Source organism: Rana temporaria, chromosome 13, assembly GCF_905171775.1.
Source record: "Rana temporaria chromosome 13, aRanTem1.1, whole genome shotgun sequence".
In the NCBI taxonomy this organism is placed as follows: Eukaryota; Metazoa; Chordata; class Amphibia; order Anura; family Ranidae; genus Rana; species Rana temporaria.
The window spans coordinates 20,899,551-20,921,518 of record NC_053501.1 but is presented as its reverse complement, the minus strand read 5'-3'; the positions used below and the strand labels follow the sequence as shown (position 1 = coordinate 20,921,518).

The 21,968-nt window shown below is 43.3% G+C and overlaps 1 protein-coding gene across 1 annotated transcript in view; it reads right to left on the bottom strand.

The window, feature by feature from the left end:
- Positions 1 to 1,644: 1,644 nt before the first annotated feature.
- The window catches only part of AK7 (adenylate kinase 7), a 50,961-nt gene continuing 30,637 nt past the window's right edge, over positions 1,645 to 21,968 (bottom strand). The window contains exons 11-18 of the mRNA XM_040333889.1: positions 21,617 to 21,745; positions 18,477 to 18,585; positions 9,924 to 10,052; positions 9,756 to 9,824; positions 8,374 to 8,571; positions 5,203 to 5,423; positions 4,490 to 4,648; positions 1,645 to 2,033 (exon numbers count right to left, since the gene is read on the bottom strand). Of these exons, the coding sequence (XP_040189823.1) occupies positions 1,998 to 2,033; positions 4,490 to 4,648; positions 5,203 to 5,423; positions 8,374 to 8,571; positions 9,756 to 9,824; positions 9,924 to 10,052; positions 18,477 to 18,585; positions 21,617 to 21,745 (1,050 nt within the window). The 3' untranslated portion in view covers positions 1,645 to 1,997. The remainder of the gene's footprint in view (positions 2,034 to 4,489; positions 4,649 to 5,202; positions 5,424 to 8,373; positions 8,572 to 9,755; positions 9,825 to 9,923; positions 10,053 to 18,476; positions 18,586 to 21,616; positions 21,746 to 21,968) is intronic.

The window sequence follows — 21,968 nt, the reverse complement described above, 5'->3', positions numbered from 1 at the left end:
CAATCTAACCCTACATGACATGACCCTACACCACAACCAAACCCCTTAGGCTAACCCCTAACTCTTCAGCTCATATTTACTCCTAACCCTATGCCACAAACTAACACCCAACACTACACCTTCCTGGTTTGCTGCTATCTAACTCCATGCTGCCCATTCATCCAGTGACAGGGAAGGAGATCTAGGTGATTTGGATCATTGGCTTGGCTATTGTAAATAAAGCTCATGTGACTGCTCTTATTAGGAGGTCGCATGTCCTCTGGCAAGCACAGCTTGTAGATTTTGGTTGGTGACACCCAATCTATCTTACCTCTCATTTCTTTCACGACATGTGGGACTTCTCATCCTGTTAAAGTGGATGTTTTTTTTTTGTTTATGTCACAATGTAGAGAATAAGATTTCCTATCATCTGTGCCCAGTCTTGCTACACAGAGTTAATCCAGCGCTGAGCAATCCTCTTTTTATTGTTCAGTGAAATAAAACAGACTTCCAGATAAAAGTCCTTGCTTTGAGTGACAGGTTATTTACATATCTTGTGCACTAGCTTGCAGAAATGCACAGCTTCTGTAAAAAGTTCCCAATTCACATCCCCCTTTCCTCTACTCTCCTCTCCTCTACTCTCCTCTCCTAGGATTGGCCGTCTTTCCTGTGTTTTGACTAAATGTTTTCAAAATATGGGGTGATTTACAGTTCAGTGTGATGAGGAAATTCTTCAGTGAACAGCCATCAGAATATACATAGACAAGTGATTAGGGGAGATGTATTTAGTCCGAGCTTGAGTGATCTTCTTATTATTGTTATATTGCAGTGTGTGTCTGAGGTCACCTGATCACATATACAAAATTCCTATATTACCAGGATGTGTTATGTGGGGAGGGGTGGATTTCTCACTTTTTATACTTACACCCAGTAAGGCTGAATGAACTTAGGGCTGGTTCACATTAGTCCGCTGTGCGAGATCGCAAGTGATTCGCACCGCACTGCTGTTCATCTCACATGCGATGCAATTTCAGCCATACAAACTGTATGACTGAAATCGCATCTCATTTGGACCAAACACACACAGGACCCTTTTTTTCAACTCAGAAAAATAGACTGTTTAAAAATTATTTTATTTATTGAATAGATTACCATTTTTTACACTCATACATAGCTAAAACTTTTTTTTCGTTTTGAATAGAGTAGGAAAGGTTCAAATCTTTTTTTTAATACTGTCTGTGTACAGGACACCCAACAGGAAATTAGAGAAAATATCTCCAAATTGAGGAGAAATCCCCTCTAAAGACCCATACACACGGTCTGACTTTTTGCCAACAAACTTCAAAATGAGCAAAAAATCCGACCGTGTGTACGCTCCATCGGACAAACTTTTTCGTTTTTCATCGGACAAAAGTTCGCTCTGCAAACGGACAAACTTTTCGGCAACAAAAATCCGATGGTGCCTAGCCCGACCGTGTGTACAGCAAGCCATCGGACTTTTGTACAAAGTGCAAATAAGCATGCCCAGAACCAATGTTAAAATCAACCAACAATAGCAGAAGTTGACCAAAGGGTGGCGGTAAAGAGCTGAAAAACCACGTGATGTTGGGAAAGTTTTAGGAAAGTTTGCAGAAAAGTCTGAGCGTGTGTATGCTATAGGTGTGCCTGGCCAACTCCCTTTGGACAAAAATCCACGGAAAAGTTTGTTTGAAGTCCGACCGTGTGTACGAGGCTTTAGACAGTTATCACTGCAACAGGTGTAACCATTGGAGGATTTTCTGTCACCTCCTGTCCCAGGGACAACTGTAACATTTTGGATTTCCCATCACCTTCTGTATGCGGACATAGACCACCTGAACATATAGGGAGGGTTAATCTCCCCAGTAGGAGACGCAGACAGCAGTAAGAATCTAACAGAGGATTTAACAATTCCATACTCAATTGCTATATGTGTACAATTTAGCACAAACAAAAAGGAAGGCACAGTGAAAACCTTTACAACTTTAAAAGAGTCATCATTAAATTTCAGGATTATTCTTGAACAGATACTCCGCCTGTAGGAAAATTAAAATACAAAGTGAAAATTTGGCCAATTCATGGTAACAAAGAATCGGGACAGTAGCAAATAACATTTATATTTATAAATGAAAGCATCACCCCACATTTTTTGAGAAACTGCAAAGTTAAAGGGGAGATTAACTTAAAAAGTGAAGATTTGCTATGTTATAGGGTACAGTTAGAAATGTTAAAGGAGAAGTATAACCAAAGGGTTTTTGGCTATGCTCCTCCTGGGGATCACAGGAGTGTAGTTCCTTCTGCACTCCTGTGACCCATTTTCAGCCCGCTGTCAGTTGACGTCAATCAGTCAGTCCAGGCTCGGGAAAGATCCTGGCTTTGAAGTCAGGATCCACCCAGAAGCCTGGACTGGCACCTGGCTCAGCCTTTCCATGAGCCTGCCCCCATCACTGCCCAGCGCTCCATTGACAGTCAGCGCTCTTTGTTCAGAGCGGAGGGGAGCACTCAGTTTTCAGTACAGAGCAGGTGGGGACAGATGCAGCATCGGATTGATGCTGCATCCACCTAGGTGAGTATAAATGTTTTTTTTTTAAAAGCCATACTTCTCTTTTAATTGTGTCTAAGCAGTACCCTGAAAATGTTTTCACTTTGTCTTTAATTCCTGCTGGAAAATAAGAGGGCACTGTATATCTGTAGTATGAGATCCAAGGCACTGCTGCCTCTGACTGCTAGCCTCAGGAGATTTGGAGTGAGAATTGGTGATAGAACTACTGCATTGCTCATTGTTCTCCTTGCTGGAAGCTCTGATATGAGGAATCAAAGCCCTGCCTCTACCAAAATGACCGCCTCCACACAAAGGCAGTATACAACTAGGCATGTTAAGTCAGTTATGGGCAAAGATCAGCTGCAAGAAGACCACAGGAAAGACTGGTGACCAGTCCCTTGCACTCTGCCTGTCTTTTTTAAGGAACAGCTTACTGTGTGTGTCTATGCACTTTCACTGTGTTTGTACAGAAATAATAAATCTTCTGTGCCCAAAAGGAAAACTTTCAAAATGTTGCTATGGGTAAGCTTTTCACTGTTGTCTAGTGTTCCTCAGAACGCTTGCTCAGACAAAGCAGCTCATATGTTTATAGTCCTCCACAATAGATGCTTTAATCCAATTGCAGGTAATGGGTAGCAAATTATGCCCTGCTTTTCTGTGTCACTTTTTTAGAGCTGAGCATCAAAGTGAACCTATAATGGTCACTAAACTAACCCTATGGGAGGATGGCACACAAAAGGAAGTACTGCCAGCTTCTAAAAAAAGTGACAGTCATGGCACAGGCATACTTATGTAGCAATGCCTAGGACTCTTATTGGATCATTTTGGCATCAAGCACTGCATTGCAGGATGAGTGGTGGGTAAGAAGTCTGTGTATGCATACTAAGGTTGGGGTACTCGCAGCTATTGCACTCTAAATCTATGCTATCAATTTGAATCATAAACAGTTGCCGGCCAGGAGCCTACAACAGGTGAACATGCAACTAAAGACTGCAAGACCAGTCCAACTCATAGATACTGTAAATAGATACATCTGTGCAATACACATGCTTTCACTCCTGCCAAACATGTGGGAGACAAAGAACAGGTGATACAATGACATTTCCTATCACGCCAAAAATATAGTAAAACCTTGATTTGCGAGCATAATTCGTTCCAGAAACATGCTTGTAATCCAAAGCACTTGTATATCAAAGCTTTTTGTTTTACAGGGTATAAAAGAAAAAGAGAGGCACCTCTAAGTGTAGGAATAAGTTGCTAAATTTTGTACCTTCATTAAATGTAACCATATTGATACACTAAGGCCCCTTTCACACGGGGCGGATCAGTAATGATCCGCCCGTGAACCTCCGCTTGCTCAGCAGGGATCGCTCAGTTGATCCCTGCTGAGCCGGCGGATGACAGGGCAGTCCCCGCACACTGTGCAGGGACCACCCTGTCTTTTCTCCGCTCTCCCCTATGGGGGGATCGGATGAATACGGACCGTCTGTCCGTGTTCACCTGATCCGATCCGCCAGACGGAAGTAGGTTTTTCCTCCGTCACACTTTGGCGGATCGAAGCGGGTCGGATGTCAGCGGGCATGTCACCGCTGACATGCGTGGCTCCATAGAGGAGCATGGAGCGCCCGTTCAGGTCCACTTAAAAAAGAGCCTGTGTGAAAGAGCCCTTAGAGGCTCCTCTCTTCTTTTTTATACTCAGTTGTGACATGACGCTACTCTTATATCAAGACATCAAGGCAAAATGTATTAAAATATTTTGCTTGTCTTGCAAAACGCTCTCAAACCAAGTTACTCTCAAACCAAGGTTTTACTGTACTCCCTGGCAGATAAGAATCAGCAAAGGAGTGTTTGTGCTTCCCATACACATAGCAACTATCAACCAGTTAGGTGTGAATGGTCGTGATCTGCCATTAACCTTCACTTTTAGAAATAATTGGCAGAGACTCTTACCAGATAATCTATTGGGTCACCTGGGCGGACTTTAATACACTCGTTCAGCCCCTGTATTAGAGTTGGCATAACATTCTTCATTAAATAATTTCTTAAAGGGACAGACTGAGCTTCCAGTAGTTCCCGTTCTTGCTGCTTCACCTCTTCAAGGCGACTGTTCTGTAATATAACAGGAACATGCAATCGTCAGATGTGCTCATACCTTTCCGTTACATACTTAGCTTACATTGACATATATATGAGGGCTCACTTTGCAGGAGCGGCCTTATCTTTACTATTTATATCGGACAGCTTTGAGGCTGTATTTCCAGTAGCCTAATGCTGATTCTTCCGAGCTCTGCATCATGAACATGAGATTCGGTTCAGCTGATATGCCCACCCCTCCTACTGACCAATCACAGAAGCCTTTGTATTATATGATAACATTCACAATATACAAAGGCTTCTGTGAATGGGCAGCAGAGGGGCAGAGCGGGCATAGTTGCTCTGTGTGCTTCTCTCCTCTCAGATCCCAGAGTGTTACTCCAGCAGAGCAATAAACCTGCAAAAGTAAATAATAAAGATACGTTTGGGAGATATTATGCAGCTCCTTGGTCTTAACTCCTAGTGTGCCTTCACTTTTTAGTAGCTGAATTTCTGGTATTCAGATTTAAGACCACAAAATACATTTGATGCTTAATTCACTTAAAGAAATACAACTTTCTCCAACCTACCCATTCCTCCCAGCGAGCCATTCTCTCGGCTTCCTCTTCAGCCTCCCTCCGCTCCAGTTCAGCCTTTCTTTTTAATTCTTGAGAAATGCTTTCCTCTGCTTCCTGAAGTTCCAGCTCTGCTTGTTCTGCCATGGTTAGTCCATAGTTCCTAGACTCCCCTACGGCTTTATTGATTTGCTTTAAGATGTCTCTGTACATTGGATCATCGTCTTTTGAAACATCTATGGGATTCAAAGAAAACTTTAAACAAAAATATAAAAATATATAAAAAAAAATATATACAAAACACTGCAGGCTTTTTGTTAGCTTTACAAACACAGCCACAATTGTCTTTTCTGTTTAAAAATTGTCCTTTCTAAAATGTATGTTTCTGTCTTTGCTGTAAAGATTTCTCATCCGTTCTTTTCTCCGAGACATGTCATCAAAACAGAAAGTCAGGGGAAGTCTCCCTAGCAATAAAAATCTGACAGAGATTCCAACCCTTCCCTGCTTTATCCCTTTCAGTTTTTCAGTTGGTTCTGATCAGACCTTGCACTCTCCCCTATGGGGCAGTGGGTGTCAGCAGTGACATCCGCCGCTATCCGATCCTGCTTGCAAAATCCTGACGGATGGTGGTCCTATTTTCCATTCGTTTGCCGATTTCCCCATAGAGGAGAGCGGGACTGGGTCCGTGTAGTCTCTGCACAGTAAGTGGCGACTGACCTGTCATCCGCCTGCTCATCGGGGATCAGCGGAGTGATCCCCTGCTAAGCAAGCGGATTCCACAAAACGGAGGCAGCCGTGTGAAAGGGGCCATATATTTTGCCCACCTTATAAGTAAACAATATTGTTGTGCCGATTTCTTTTTGTAAGGACCAAGATGACAAAAGGAATTTCATAAAATAATAGAGCTGTTGAAATTACCGACTTGTGAGGCTGTTAGAGATCTCATACACTATAGGAGTGGTTCCCAAAATGGGCACCACTGCCCCTGTGTAGTGGGGTGGTAGAGAAAAAGTTTAGGGAAAGGGTGCAGCAGTGTCAGAGCCAAGAGAGCCAAAAAACAAACATTTCATTTGACATTCCAAACTACAACACCTAAAGCAGAACTCCATGTGTATTCTTCCCTGTATGTTGTGCATACAAGGGAGCGCACTCCGATTATTATTAAAAGTGTTCACAAAAGATGAAGAAGTGTACTAACATCGTACACCCTACCCCAAACTCAACCCATGCAGCCAGTGCTGCTTTCGGGGAAATTGAAAGACCCATTCTTCTTCCTTGGGTTTCCAGGGTGGATCAGAGTGATTCTAACCAATCGGAATAGCTCTGATCTGTCCGGAAAAGCCCAAAGGAAAAAATAAGAAGAGAAGGGTGAAGGTTGTTAGTTCTCCTTTTCATTTCTTGTGAAAAGTTGTACTTACACTTTTCATAATAATAGGAGTGCACTTTACAGTACAAAACCTCTGATTCATGTTAAAGAAGAAGGCTGCACAGCATACAGGGGAGAAGAATAAGAAAATAAATCACTGCAGACTAGAGTTCTACTTTAGGTGTTGTAGCTTAGACACTTTAAGTCCACCTAACAGTGCCAAGCATCACTTATCCTTTCCACACTCCAACTATGTCTCCAACTTCCTCCTCTGTCCATGATGGCAGTCCTCTTAAGAGCAGAATGACACTCTGCCATACTGCCCTTATCCTGTAAACCCAGCCTGTCTTTTATATTCCCCACTAAAGGATGGGGGTGGTGTTATCACCTAGGCAGAGCTCACAGCACTGCAGGACTGGTCAGCACTCGCATGTAATTGTGCGAGTGCCGCTTAGTCCTGGAAGAATGCCCGCTACGCCTGAAGGAGGAGAAATTGGGGATGAAGTTATAAGCCCAGCACAAAGACTTCTGGGAAAAAGCCAAGTATAAGGGTTAAAAAAAATGCTGCATAGGGGGGATTGTGTAGTTCAAATGGAGGGATAATTCATTGGATAGAAGAAGGTCCTGGACTGCCGCACTCCTCAAAACGATGTCTTTATTGTACAAATAAAATCCAAAAAACAACCAAAGCGATGCAGTCAAAATGAGGTGAACAACAAGAAAAAGGTGGCTGACATGTTTCACATCATGTGATGCTTACTCATAGCTTAAGGGATAAGTCAGATGGAGCCAGCACATCACTGCAGTAATGCCCACTCAATGGTGATTACCTTTTAGCAGGCATCATGTCTATCTAAAACAATACACGCATGCTTTGCCTAAATGCAAGGCAGGTCATAGATTATGCAATTTACCTAAGCCCCCTTTCAATCCAGCAATGTCCACAAGAGCCTTGCCCCTCTGGGGACTCGCCTTCTTGATTGTCTTTTGACAGCAGCGTTCGCCATTGGCTCTCACAGACAGTGAGCCAATCAGGTTGAGGCCAAGCCGCGGCTCCACGTGTGAATAGAAACACAGAGCCGCAGGTTGGGAGCATGCCTGCTTGGGCGCCCCCAGAGCAAGCTGCTCACTGTGGAAGCAGCCGGCAGCAAGGAGGAAATAAAAAATGAAAGGAAATCATGAGCTATGATTAAGCACTAAGTATGAAACGTGTCAACTGTGTGTTCAGTTTTTGCTGTGGCTTGTAGGTTTTGATCCTTTTTTACCAATAAAGGCAATATTTTTTGGAGTGCAGCTGTGCAGAAACATCCTTTCATTTTTTATTTGCTATACGCATTGCCAGCACCTGTGGCTTCTGGGAAGAGGATAATTACAAACTACCAGGGATATGCAATTAGTGGACCTCCAGTTGTTGCAAAACTACAAGTCCCATCATGCCTCTGCCTCTGGGTGCCATGCTTGTGGCTGTCAGAGTCTTGCTATGCTCATGGGAATTGTAGTTCTGCAACAGCTGGAGGTCCGCTAATTGCATATCCCTGAACTAGACCAACCTGGAGCGGTAACTCCCTTTCCCCCGGCAGGAAGGAGGAGTCAGAACCAGAGAAGAGGAGGATCTGAGCTGCTCTGTGCAAAACCACTGCACAGAGCATGTAAGTATGACATGTTTGTTTAAAAAAAACAAGGCTTTCATATCGCTTTAACTTTCACTCTAATAAAAAAAAGTCAGGACCACACACAATCCTTACATATGTATAGGAATGTGGCCTGGGAGGCAAGTGGTCAGCAGCCCAAAACATTTTGGGAACCCTTGTACAACATACCAATATGCAATGGATGGATTTCAGCCTCATCAAAATAGTTGAGAACAGTCTCGTCTTCAGGGTTCAATTCTCGGAACATAGCAAGAGCCCTAAGGAACCGCTCCTGTGTGTAATGCGTTCCTGCAACTATGCTTTCTGGCAGGTTGATCACACGGTTTTTAAGGAATTCCTCAGATGCATCCAAAGATATAACATATTCTATAAACAGAGAAAATGGAAATATATCAAGCAAAGCTCACTCTGTAATCCACCAACATACTTCTGTATTCATTGTGCAATTATTTTACCTGGAATGATATTAGCTAGAAGAGTTTTTCAGTTTAAAATGTTTCTATGTCCATACAGGGCAAAGCAACAAGTTCACTTTAAAGTGGAAACATGGGCAAAAAATATATATTTATATGATACATATTATAACTAGCATTATCATTGCAATTTTTGTTTTTCCCGAGTTCTCCCTTTAACACAGTTTTGTTACCTGTCAGTAGAGCCCTATTTTTTTCACTCCCTTTCTCCATTGCAAAATCTGGTGCAGCTCTGCATAGAAACCTATTAAAGTAAAAGCACACATGGCCTGAACCACGGGGTGGGATTACGAAGCTATATGCCCTGTTCAGCAATCAGGGTAACAAACCTTCCTACCAAACGGCATTGGAATCGGACCTAGGAGAAACAGTCGAGGAGAAGGAGTGGACAAAATGGTTGACCATGGTGTACAAGGGCATACTTAACACTTCCTTGGTGGAGACAAATTCCAAAGTGCTATCGCGCTGGTACCTTGTCCCAACAAGGCTGGCAAAATGATATCCTGCTACCTCACCCCTATGTTTTCAGGGATGTGGACAGGAAGGTGATATGTATCATGTCTGGTGGTCCTGCCCAAAGGTCTGACGCTTCTGGATCAGGATGTTCAACCTGATTTTCTCAGCGACGGGACAGAATGTACCCAGAGGTGCCAAAGCGGCGCTGTTTACTGACCTGCAAGAGGAGATCCCCAGGCATCTATGAACGCTCATATTTTTCATTCTTTTAGCGGCTAAAATAAGCATAGTGTGTGCATGGAAATCACTCGTGATCAATGTTACTTTGGTGAAACATAAAATATCCGGGATTATGATTAATGAAAAACTGACCAGTATTTGAAGAGATAAGCAAGCTAGGTTTGAAAAAATGTGGAATCTCTGAATTGCTCATCTTCAGACTCCCTGAACACCGAACCATTTTGTGAGGGGGGGCCCAGGCTGAGGGGACCTACTCTACACTATTCTCATTCTTTCTTCTCTTTTTTCAATTTTTCAATGTTCATGGGAGAATCACAGAAAGCATTTCTTTACAAGTCTTAGTAAATAAAACTGCTCTTACAGGTCTCCACTTTTACTCACCTGGAGTGATGGTTTTATCAAAACGTGGAGCTTTACTCCTACTCTCTTCCTCTTCTTCTCCTTCTTCCACTAAAAACCCAGAAACAAAACATATTCGAAATCTCATCTTGTACATGTACAAAAAGCACTTACAAGAATATTTGATACAAGGGAAGCGATCTTACGTACAGTTGAAAAGCTCCTTTGCTTGTTCGTAGGTCTTCGGATATCCATCTAGGACATAGCCCTGGTTCTGACAAGGCATAGACTTTAGTTTCTCCTTCATGAACCTGATCACGTAGCTGTCGTCCAGACGCCCTGCATTCAGAAATGTCATGAGACAAATATATACAATATATGGCCAAATGTTTGTGAACACCTACAGTGGATATAGAAAAGAATCACCCCCCTGCAATGCAGACTGAAATGAAGACAGACAGTTTTTGTTTTATCTAGCTGTATTTACTAGTGCAACTTATAACATCCAAGTGAAAGATACAACATCAACATGCCAGAAAAAAAAAATTGTCCAAATACGGTAATTACATTTTTGTCTCATCTGGCACCTTAAATGCACCTTGAAGATTCTGAGGCCACATGGAAAAGGGTGTTATGGTCAGATGAGACTAAAAATGAATTATTTGGCCAAATAATATAATTTCTACAGTAAAGCACGAAGGTGGAAATATCCTGTTATGGGGGAGGTAATATCCTGTTATGGGGGAGGTAATATCCTGTTATGGGGGAGGTAATATCCTGTTATGGGGGAGGTAATATCCTGTTATGGGGGAGGTAATATCCTGTTATGGGGGTGTTTATTCTACTTGTCAGGATAGAAGAAGAATGGATGGAGAAAAATACCATCAAATTCTTGAGGAAAATCAGCTGCCCTCTGCCAGAAAGTTGTCAATGGGAAGAAGGTTTACCTTCCAACATGACAATGACCCAAAGAACACAGCAAAAATTACCATACAGTGGTTGAAGGAGAAAAAGGTGAATGTCCATGCATGGCTCTGTCAGAGCCCAGGCTTAAACCCCATTGAAAATCTGTGGAATGACTTGAAGACTGCAGTCCACAAATAGTAACCATCACATTTAACTGAACTTGAGCAGTTCTGCAAAGAAGAGTGGGCAAAAATTGCAAAGTCTAGATGTTCAAAATTAGTAGAGACAAATCCCAACAGACTAAAGGCTGTAATTAAAGCAAAAGGCGGTTCTACAAAATACTGACCTAACAGGGGTGATCCTTTTTCAAACACAGTGATTCTGTTTTTTTATGTTTTTATTTGTTTGTTTGGTGTTATAGCTTTACTTTAGCTTCACTTAGATGTTATAAGTTGCACTAGTAAATACAGCTGGATTAAAAAAAAAAAAACTATGCCTGTTTTCATTTCAGGCTGCAAAGCAAAATGTGATTCTTTTAAAGGGGGGCGATTATTTTTTATACCCACTGTTTATAAGTTTGCTGGATATCCAATTCCAAAACAATGGCCATTAATATGGAGTTGCCCTTCCCTTTCTCCCCTCCCTTTGAACTATGGAGGCATCTAATCTTCTGGGAAGGCATTCCCAGAGAGTCTGGACTGTAGGCATCTGTGCCATTTGTGAGGTCAGGTACTGATGAGAAGATCTGGTTCGTAATCAATGTCCTAGTAAAGAGATGTGTGCAGACCACTTGTGTTCCTCCACACCATACTGGTCACATAATTTCTTTATGAAGCTGGATTTGTAAATAAAGGCACAGTTATTGCAATACAGAAAAGGGCCTTCCCCAAACTATTGACAAAAATAGGATTTTTATAACAGCTTACCTGTAAAATCCTTTTCTTGGAGTACATCAGAGAAGCATAGTAATTACTATGTGGGTTATAGAGTCTACCTTCAGGTGATGGACACTGGCACGCCCTTAATGCAGGAAGTTCCCTCCCCTATATAACCCCTCCCATACCAGGAGTACCTCAGTTTTGTAGCAAAGCAATAAGTGTCCCAACATCCCCATCAAGAGGGGCGGGAGCTCTGTGTCCCGTGATGTACTCCAAGAAAAGGATTTCACAGGTAAGCTGTTATAAAAATCCTAATTTTATTTATCGTACATCACGGGACACAGAGAAGCATAGTAATTACTATGTGGGATGTCCTAAAGCAATGTCAAATGAGGGGAGGGAGACACCAAAGTCTGCCGTGCACCATCAGACGTAAGGAGTCAAACTGCAGCCTGCAGCACACTGCGCCGAAGGCGCCTTCCTCACTCTTTCGTATATCCAATTGGTAAAATGTTGTGAAAGTGTGGACTGACGACCAGGTCGCGGCCTTACAGACCTGAGGCATGATGATGCACTGCCCAGGAAGTGCCAACCGCTCTAGTGGAGTGCGCTTTAACCTTAAGCAGAGGAATCTTTCCTTTCAAGCCATAGGCTTGAGTAATGACCCGTCGAATCCATTTAGAAATAGTGGACTTAGACGCTGCCTGTCCGCTTCTGGGACCATCCAGCAGAACAAATAAAATGTCAGATTTCCGAATCTGAGCAGTAGCTTTAAGATAGTTATTTACTGCTCTCAGTACATCCAGAGTATGCAATGATTTTTCTTTCGCAAAACTAGGTTCTGGAAAAAAAGAAGGGAGAACCAGATCCTGGTTCAGATGGAAGTTTGAAACTACCTTGGGGAGGAAGGCTGGATGAGGCCGCAGGACCACTCTGTCCTTATGAAGAATTAGGTATGGCTCTTTACATGAAAGGGCCGCCAACTCCGATACCCTCCTAGCAAAGGCTATGGCTACCAAGAACACCACCTTCCTGGTCAAGAGGACCAAGGGAATGTGAGCCAGAGGCTCAAAGGGTTGTTTCTGTAGGGCAGAGAGAACCAGATTCAGGTCCCACGGGCACAAGGGGGTTTTAATTGGAGGATTAATACGAATCACCCCCTGTAAGAAGGTCTTAACCAGAGAATGTGTAGCCAGTGGCTTTTGAAAAAATATTGATAAGGCCGAGACCTGGCCCTTGATGGTACTCAAGGCTAATCTCATGTCTGCCCCTAACTGCAGAAACATCAGTATTCTGCCAATGAGATACCTGTGAGGATGCCACCCTTTGGCTTTGCACCAGGCCACATATGCCTTCCAAACTCTGTAATAAATAAGCCTACAAGCTGGCTTTCTGGCATTAATTAATGTAGACACTACAGAATTAGAGAGACCCCTCCTCTTTAGGATATGGATTTCAACAGCCAGACTGTTAAATTTAGAGACCGTAAGGAAGGATGGAATATTGACCCCTGTGAGAGCGGGTCTGGACGGAGCGGAAGAATCCATGGATGTCCTATTGACATCCTTACAATCTCTGCGTACCAAGCCCTTCTGGGCCAAGCTGGAGCGACCAGAATTACTGTTTTTTCTTCTGACTTTATCCTGCGAAGGAGGCGGGGTAACAATTGCAGTGGAGGAACGCATAGATCAGGGAGAACCGATCCCACGGAAACACCAGCGCATCTGTTCCGCAAGCAAGCGGATCCCTCGTTCGGGAGAGAAAATTGTCCACCTTCGCGTTGAACCTTGATGCAAAGAGATCCACATCTGGTGTTCCCCACCTCTGACAAATTCCCCCGGAAGATGTCTGGGTGAAGAGCCCACTCTCCTGGAAGAAACTGCTGGCGACTTAGGAATTCTGCCTGCCAATTGTCTATTGCCGGAATGAAAATCGATGATATGCACGGGACATGCTTTTCTGCCCAAATCAGGATCTGATCCACTTCTTTTTGGGCCGCACGACTCCTCGTGCCACCCTGGTGATTTATGTATGCCACGGCTGTGGCATTGTCGGAATGGAACCTGACTGGATACCCCCGCAACTTGTCTGTCCATGCTGATAGAGATTCGGACAGCTCGTCTAGCCCTAACAGGTTGATGGGTAGAGATTTCTCGGAGACCGACCACTTTTCCTGGAGAGATAGCTGCTCCAGGACTGCACCCCAGCCTAGCAGACTGGCATCTGTGGTCACAACCCGCCAAGATATTGGAACAAAGGACTTCCCTTTTATCTAATTCTGGGGAAACAGCCACCAGCAAAGGCTCTGCCGAACCGTAGGGGAGAGCAACATAGGGAAGTCTAAGGCTTGGGCTTTCTTGTTTTAAGCGGATAAGATGGCATGTTGTAGTCTCCTTGAGTGGAACTGGGCAAATGGGATGGCCTCGAATGAGGCTACCATTTTCCCCAGGAGTCACATACAAAGGCGAATGGAAGGCTGACGCTTTGAACTGACCAACTGGACTAGTTTCCTTAAAGAATCGACCTTCATTTGAGGCAAAGATATCTTTCTCTGATCTGTGTCTATGAGCAGACCTAAATATTCCAGCCTCTTCACAGGAACTAAGGCTGACTTGTCCAGGTTGAGAATCCAACCCATGGACTCCAGGTACCGCACGGTTCTGCGTATTGCTTGATTCAGATCAGTAATTTAGCGATCTACCAGCAACAGATCGTCCAGATAGGCTACTATAGATATGCCGTGAGACCTTAGATTGGCCAACAGGGGGGCCAGCACCTTTGTGAACACCTGAGGTGCCATGACTAGTCCGAAGGGTAAAGCCATGAACTGAAAATGGTGCCGATTTATCGTGAAGCGTAACAGCTTCTGATGGCCGAGAAAGATAGGTATGTGTAGGTATGCGTCCTTGATATCTATGGATGCTAAAAGTTCCCCTCCCCGCATGGAGGCGGTCACTGACCGAATTGAATCCATCTGAAAGGATTGGACATTTAGGAACTGGTTTAGGACCTTGAGATCCAGAATGGATCTTACATCTCCATTTGGTTTGGGGACGTAAAAAGATTTGAATAGAAACCCAAACCTTGCTCTTCCACCGGTAGTTCTATAATCACCCATTGGGAGAGCAGATGATCCAAGGCCAACGCTAGAGACTTTCTTTTTCCCGGGTCTTTCGGGACGCTTGAGGCCAGGAAGCGGGGTGGGGAGACTCTCGCAACTTCAGCCTGTACCCCTCGGAAACCCGTGGAGAGGACCCAATTGTCTTGGATCCTTTCTAGCCAGGTCCCTGCAAACAGCTGAAGTCTTCTCCCCACCCGGCTGAGTGGGGGTGAACCTTCATAATGCTGACTTAGACGCAGGCTTGGCCGGCTTACGGTTCCAGGGTTTCTTGGGAGCCTGAGATTGTCCTTGAGGTTTTCCTCCTGTATTAAACCTTCCGGGAGGCCGTCGGGACTGCCTGGAGGCAGAAGGCCCAGAAACTGGAGAGGAGGGCCTCTTAAAGGAGGGGGGACCCCTAAACCTCTTTTTAACTGGCAACAGCGTGCTTTTGCCACTGGAAATTTTCTGGATATACCTATCCAGATCTTGCCCAAACAAACGCTCTCTGTGGAAGGGAAACCCGGCTAGAAGCTTCTTGCAAGGGGTTTCAGCAAACCAGTTTTTCAACCAGAGCAGCCTGCGCATATGTACTAAAAGTAGCGTAAGGCGGGAGAACTGTTGTATAGAGTCCTTGATGGCATCTACTGCAAGCATAAGGCCTTGGAAAGTCGGCCAACTCCCGAGCTTGCTGAGCCGGGACATCTTTCAAGACCTGCTTCATCTGTTTTTTTAAGGCTTGGCAGATACCAATAGCTGCTACTGCAGGTTGGGTTATCCCTCTGGCTGTAGCAAATTATGTTTTTAACAACGTCTCCAGTCGCTTATCTGTCGGGTCTTTAAACATCTGCACATTGTCCACCGGACAGGTCAGAGTCTTGTTCACACAGGAGATAGCTGCGTCCACTCCATTTTTTAGTGAACTTCTCCTCCATGGGATATAAATTAGAAAAAAAATTTTAGGAGGCAGAAACAATCTATCTGGATGTTCCCAATCTTGATAGATAAGACCTTCTAGTAGCGGATGAACCGGAAAGGAATAATCCGCCTGAGGAGCTTTCAAAGAGCCCAAAGAAGAGACCAAGCTAGAAGCTGGCTCTAATAGAGGTAACTTGAAGGCCGAACGGACCATCTCAGTAAGGGACTGTACTAACAACCTTTCGGACTGAGAAGCCGAAAACAGTTCCTCCAGGGTAGAATCCTCAGAGTCAGAGACATCTGACTGACCCTCTGCCTGATCCCCTGAGGGTAAATCAACCTCTTCTGGGGACAGTTGTTCCGTCAAAAGGAACTCTGCAGGGGGAGAGGGAGACCTGGTGCGTTTATCACTTAAAAGAGAAGATGCAATTAAAGTCGCCAATCTTTTCTCCAGTCCAGCCATGGCTGAGGCCAGAGCCTCCTCTGTTACAAAAGTGGAAAAATACTGCGCTGATCACAAACACAGTGTAGAATTGAATTGCAACACTGCTAAAACAAAGGAAAACAAAAAGTGCTGCTGCAGCAAAAATGTCAGATAGAAATATTAGATGCCATTAAAGTTATATAAGCTGCGCTGCACAAATCACATAAAAAAACAAGTGAAATTAAATAAACACCATAAATGTGTGTATAACCTGTGCAAAATAAATTTATGACTTAAAAAATCGTGAGTGACTAAGTAAATTACAGTTCATAAAAAAGTCCAAATTCCAGTGATGTCCAAAAAGTATATATCTTGTGAAATACGTGCAAAAAGCAAATCCAGGAGCCCCGTGCTAGAAAGTGGGATAGATGAGACCTCCACCTCTTATTTCTAATCTGCTTACCGACTCAAAAGAGATTATAGGCATATAAGGCTAACAGCCCTGGTGTATTTCCGTGGACCCCTTGTTCACTGATCTCCGAGGTAGGGGCTGTCACGGCTGAGACATGAGCAGCTCGTCAGCCGTGACCGCCCCTACCTCGTGTCCAGATCCTCCAGAGAGCAGCAGAATAACCCAAATGTCTCTGAATCCTGTGTCCCCCAATGCATTCCAAGAAAAAGATTTCAAAGAAATCTCGGTGTGAGCCTAAGGTGGAACGTATAGGAGATCAGTGAACAAGGGGTCCACGGAAATACACCAGGGCTGTTAGCTTACAATTTAGGTATTTGGCTTTTGGTGCAAATAACATTTAGCAAAGTTAGAAAAGTAATTTATAGGTATAAAGAAGATGAAGAGCTCCCTCTAATTTTCTGCAACTGGTCACAGATTTTTTTAAACCAGAATGACCTAGACTTGGGTATGAATATTGCAGATCAGGATGACTCATTTATCAAGTCAATTTGACTGTGGAAAAAAAAAGAAAAAACATCCCTCACAAGACATCAAAGACAGTTCTTATTTTGCCCATTTTCAGGACAAGTCACAATCCACTGCAAAAAAAGACCAAACCAAACAAAGCAAACTATGACCTGTTCCATGGTTTCTATAAAAGCTGACAGTAGGTTGCTTTGGTTGGGTTGATTTTGCTATTAAAAGCTTGTTGAAATTGGTTACCAAACAGTCATTTAAAGTAGAGCTATAGGAGGCAAAACTTTTTGGATGGAGTAAGGGAGGATTATAATCCCTGTTGGTTTATTTTTTGTCATCAGTGACCCGTTGGGCTGATTTATCTTCACTTCCTGTCCCATAGCCAAAACAGGAAATTTGAAAAATCCCTGCAATTTAGGGGAATCCCTTGGCCACCAGAACTGGATTGGAACATTGGAAGATTTCCCCTCTATTACTTTTCCGGAGAAAACCTGAAATGTAGGAACCTTTTACTTTCACAATCAATTATAATGGTAAACAGGACAAATAGGGTGCTATTGGGGGCACAGACAGCAATAAAACAGGTGTTCTAATTCCTCCCCACATCTAAAACTAAAGAAAAAGTATTGCCTTTATTTATACTTTAAAGAGAATATGTACTATGGCTGCTGTGCCCAAAAAAAGTCTGTCTGCGGGCCAAAGATTAGTCACCATTATTGTCTGTAGGCTTCCTGTAGCTGATCTCTTTGCAAAGGGTGTTGGTTTAGTAAAGACTTCATGTCAAATTTATCAGTAAATCCATACAACGTAGGCATCTAAAGTTATGTACAAATCTCACATTGTCCTTTACAAGTTAAGCTTGGCACTCTCCACTCCCTCTTCCAAAGCCTCCATAATTGTCACAGTGAGGCCACAATTACAATATATGGCCAATAGGGAAATTTAGAAGACAAAAAGGGAGAATAGCTAAAAAGAATATTTGAGATTTCCATATACGGCTGCCTGTACCTTTGGACCTACTGATCATTGTGATGTGATTTTTACCAAACATAACCTCTGTTTATGTATTTTGGCAACAAGATAACTTTATTGCGACATTATAATTTGCAGTGCAGAAAAGCCATAACCGTCCGAATTTGAGTTGGAAATTTACTACTTTAATAAAAATAAAAAAAATAAAGTCAAGTTATTCACACTGATGAAACTACCCTACCCACATAATTATTGCAGATATGTTTTCACATATATTGGTTTGTCCGTATTTGGAATCCAGTCAACCAACTGCTTTTGAGGAGCGGTAAGTGGGGACCTGACATCAAAGGCTCTCTATGTAAAGATCACTTACTACTACAAACAGACATACAAAGCATCATACACATCCATACTTCCTATGCACACTGATGTTAATCACAGGATTATTATTGCCTGGGGGGGGGGGCCTAAGTGACACCAAGGTTTTGTTCATAGTTGCCAATACATTCAAAGGCTGATTACAATAGCCAGCCAGAATTTGGACTAGGTGTAGTACAGTAGCTGCAGTGTATTCATGTTACAAATACATTTATTATTTCAAAGGTGAACAACCACTTTAAAAGTAGCAGAGGGCTAATACCTCCATTTTGTTCCATGTTTTCCTTCACAGAGTCCAACAGTTCCTGATAGGATTCTGGACCTTCTTCCGCTTCCTCTTCCTCCTCTGGAGGAGTTTTTACAAGCCTTTCCTTAAAATAAAAAAAAAGGCCCGTCACTGCAGGGTTAAGCCAGCTATAGATGCTTTTAGGTCCCTGCTGAACCAGCAAAATTCAAACCATCTATGGGCAGGCCGATTGTACCCAAGTTGATCCATCGAGATACCACTCAGTAAGGTGTTCAGCCCCGTCCAGCCACAGCCTACTATAGACTTTGACAAGCTGTAGGCAACAGGACTGGATAATGCACCTGTCCCATCTGGGCACACTGAAACCCTGTCAGGGACGCATTGGAGCTAGACTGTCCCATTTGCAAGAGGCCTTAGGGTTAAAGAAAGTGTTTGTTATTGGTAAGGTTTGTGCTACAGGAAGAGTTAGTATTAGGGATTCAGGTAAAGCTAGTGTTAGGGTTACAGGTAGGGTTGTTTTTTAGGTTGCAGAGAGAGTTTGTGTTAGAGTTGCAGAGTGAGTTAGTGTTAGGCCCCATACTCACGAGCAAAGATGTCTGCTGAAACTGGCCCGCAGGCCAGTTTCAGCAGACATGTTTGGTCGTGTGTGGGCGCGAGCGGGCCGAATTCCAGCAAACATTTGCCCGCCGGGCCTTTTCCCAGCAGACAAATATTCCTGGACTTGTTTTAAAACAGTCCGCTGGAATTCTGCCCGCTCGGACATGTACGGTCGTCAGTACAGACCTACCGTACATGTCCAGGCGCCCGCCGTCCCTCGCATGCGTCGAATGACTTCGACGCATGCGTGGAAGCATTTTAAAGGCGGGCCGCCCACGTCGCCGCGTCATTGTCGCGGCGACACCGCGTCATCGACGCGGCGACACCGCGGACACGCCCCGCGTATTGTTTACGCGCGGACTTCTGTACGATGGTGTGTACAACCATCGTACAGAAGCCCTCTGGCAGACATGTATGGTGAAAACGGTCCGACGGACCGCTTTCACCATACATGTTTGGTCGTGAGTACCCGGCCTTAGAGTTACAAGGAAGATTAGTGTTGGGTTACAGGTAGGGTTGGTTTTTAGGTTGCAGAGTGAGTTTGTGTTAAGCCTCGTACACACGATCAGTCCATCCGATGAAAACGGTCTGAAGGACAGTTGTCTTGGGTTAACCGATGAAGCTGACTGATGGTCCGTCACGCGTACACACCATAGGTTAAATAACCGATCGTGTCAGAACGCGGTGACGTAAAACACAACGACGTGCTGAAAAAAACGAAGTTCAATGCTTCCAAGCATGCGTCGACATGATTCTGATCATGCGCAGGTTTTTAACCAATGGTTTTGCATACTAACGATCGGTTTTGACATATCGGTTAGCAATCCATCGGTTAAATTTTAAAGCATGTTTGCTTTTTTTTAACCAAGGGTTACAGGGAGGGTTATTAATGGGGTTACAGGGAGGGTTCGTTTTTGAGTCAGTGTTATTAAACAAAATGGCCCCTGCCCCCACCTATAACTGCCCTTCACAGCAAGGAGCACATGGAAGGGCAGAACATGCAAAACAAAACCAGAGAAAATCTCAGCTCAACTCACCAACCATTCTGCTTACCAACCAAATTAACCTGTCTAACAGTTTGTGTTAAAAACAGGGGTTTGATTAGCACACATTTGCAAACGCAAGTTTAAGCTGCAAGGCCTCTTCACGGTACCCTGTATTACCCACCCCACGCAAATATACTGCGGTAGGGCGGCTCTACTGCACGACATCACATACCTGTAGGCGATTTCATGCACAGGGTCTGGGGTGCCGCCAGCAACTCGCTTCCGCTGTGATTGGACACAGCGGGAACAAATCATTGTGTCCGGCGGACGCAATGTCCTAGGGGACCCGCCGATAGTTGACATGAAAGACAGAATGGCGGTCTGCCTATTTAAACAAGGCAGATTGCCGTTCCGTCAGAGAGGAAGATGGAGATATTGTGTTCCTGCTAATCAGGAGCATGGATCTGTGTCTTCCTCCAGTTAAGCCATCCCCCACACAGTTAGAAAGCACACATTAAACCCTTTGATCACCTCTGATGTTAACCCCTTCCCTAATAGTGTCATTAGTACAGTGAGAGTGCAATTTTTTTTAGCACTGATCACTGTATTAGTGTCACTGGTCCCCAAAAAAGTGCCAAAAGTGTCAGTTAGGTGTCCTATTTGTCCACCGCAATGTTGTAGTCCCGCTAAAAATCGCTGATCGCCGCCATTACCAGTAAAAATAAAAATTAATAAATAAAAACTCCATGAAAATATCCTATAGTTTGTAGATGCTATACTTTTGTGCAAATTAATCAATATATACTTATTGGGATTTTTTTTTTACCAAACATATGTAGCATAATACATATTGGCCTAAATTGATGAATAAATTTGATTTTTTTTAAAACATTTTATTTGGTATGTTTTATAGCAGAATTATTATAATTTTTTTTTCAAAATTGTCAGCTTTTTTTGGTTTATAGAGCAAAAAATAAAAACCGCAGGGGTGATCAAATACCACCAAAAGAAAGCTCTATTTGTGGGAACCCGCACAGATGTCTGTCAAATCGCCCCCGCAGTAGGACAGCATTTCCGGGTTGAAACTGTGCCATTTCAGCTGAACTTGCATGATTTCTAACCCTCAGCAATTTGAACCCAGGCTTAAGACTGCAAGTAATACAGGGTGCAATGAAGAGGCCTTACAGCTTACGCATGCATTTTTAAATGGGTGCTAACTAAACACCTGTTTTTAAGGCATACTGTTAGACAGGTAAATTTGGTGGGTAAGCAGACTGGTTGGTATATTGAGCTGGAAAATTCTCTGGTTTTGTCTTGCATTAGTCAAGTGTTATGGCTACAGTGAAGATTAGTGTTTGGGTTACTGGTTGGTTGGTGTTAGGGTGAAATGGTTAGTGTTCCATAGCACAGCTCAAACTGAAGATTTTATGACAATAGATAGATACACAGATCAAAAACTGTATATTGCTTAGTGATATATACTTATAGAAAGCAATTCTGGAAAACAAGGGAAACAATAATAATGAAGGAAAAAATCTTTATTGTTGCAGACTGCAGCAGTGTTTTACATACCAGATTTGCAATGGCCTCTGTGATGACATCTTTTATGTGAACGTGATGCAGCTTGTAGTGTTTGCATAGCAGTTTTGACACTGTTGTTTTTCCTACAGCAGGAGGACCAAGGATACATATACGGATTGGCTGAATAGAAAAAAAAGACAAGTTGCATTATGAAAGGCAAACTCTGTTAAACAATTGCTGCATTCAAACCGACTGAATAGCAAGACTCCATTTAATTAAAAAAAAAAAACAGCAACCTGTAAGTAAAACATATACTGTTCTAAAATTCTCAAAATTAGGACCTGTGTATAACTACTCCGTTACCTAAGCATATTATAATAACTGTGTAACTAGATTGTTTGCC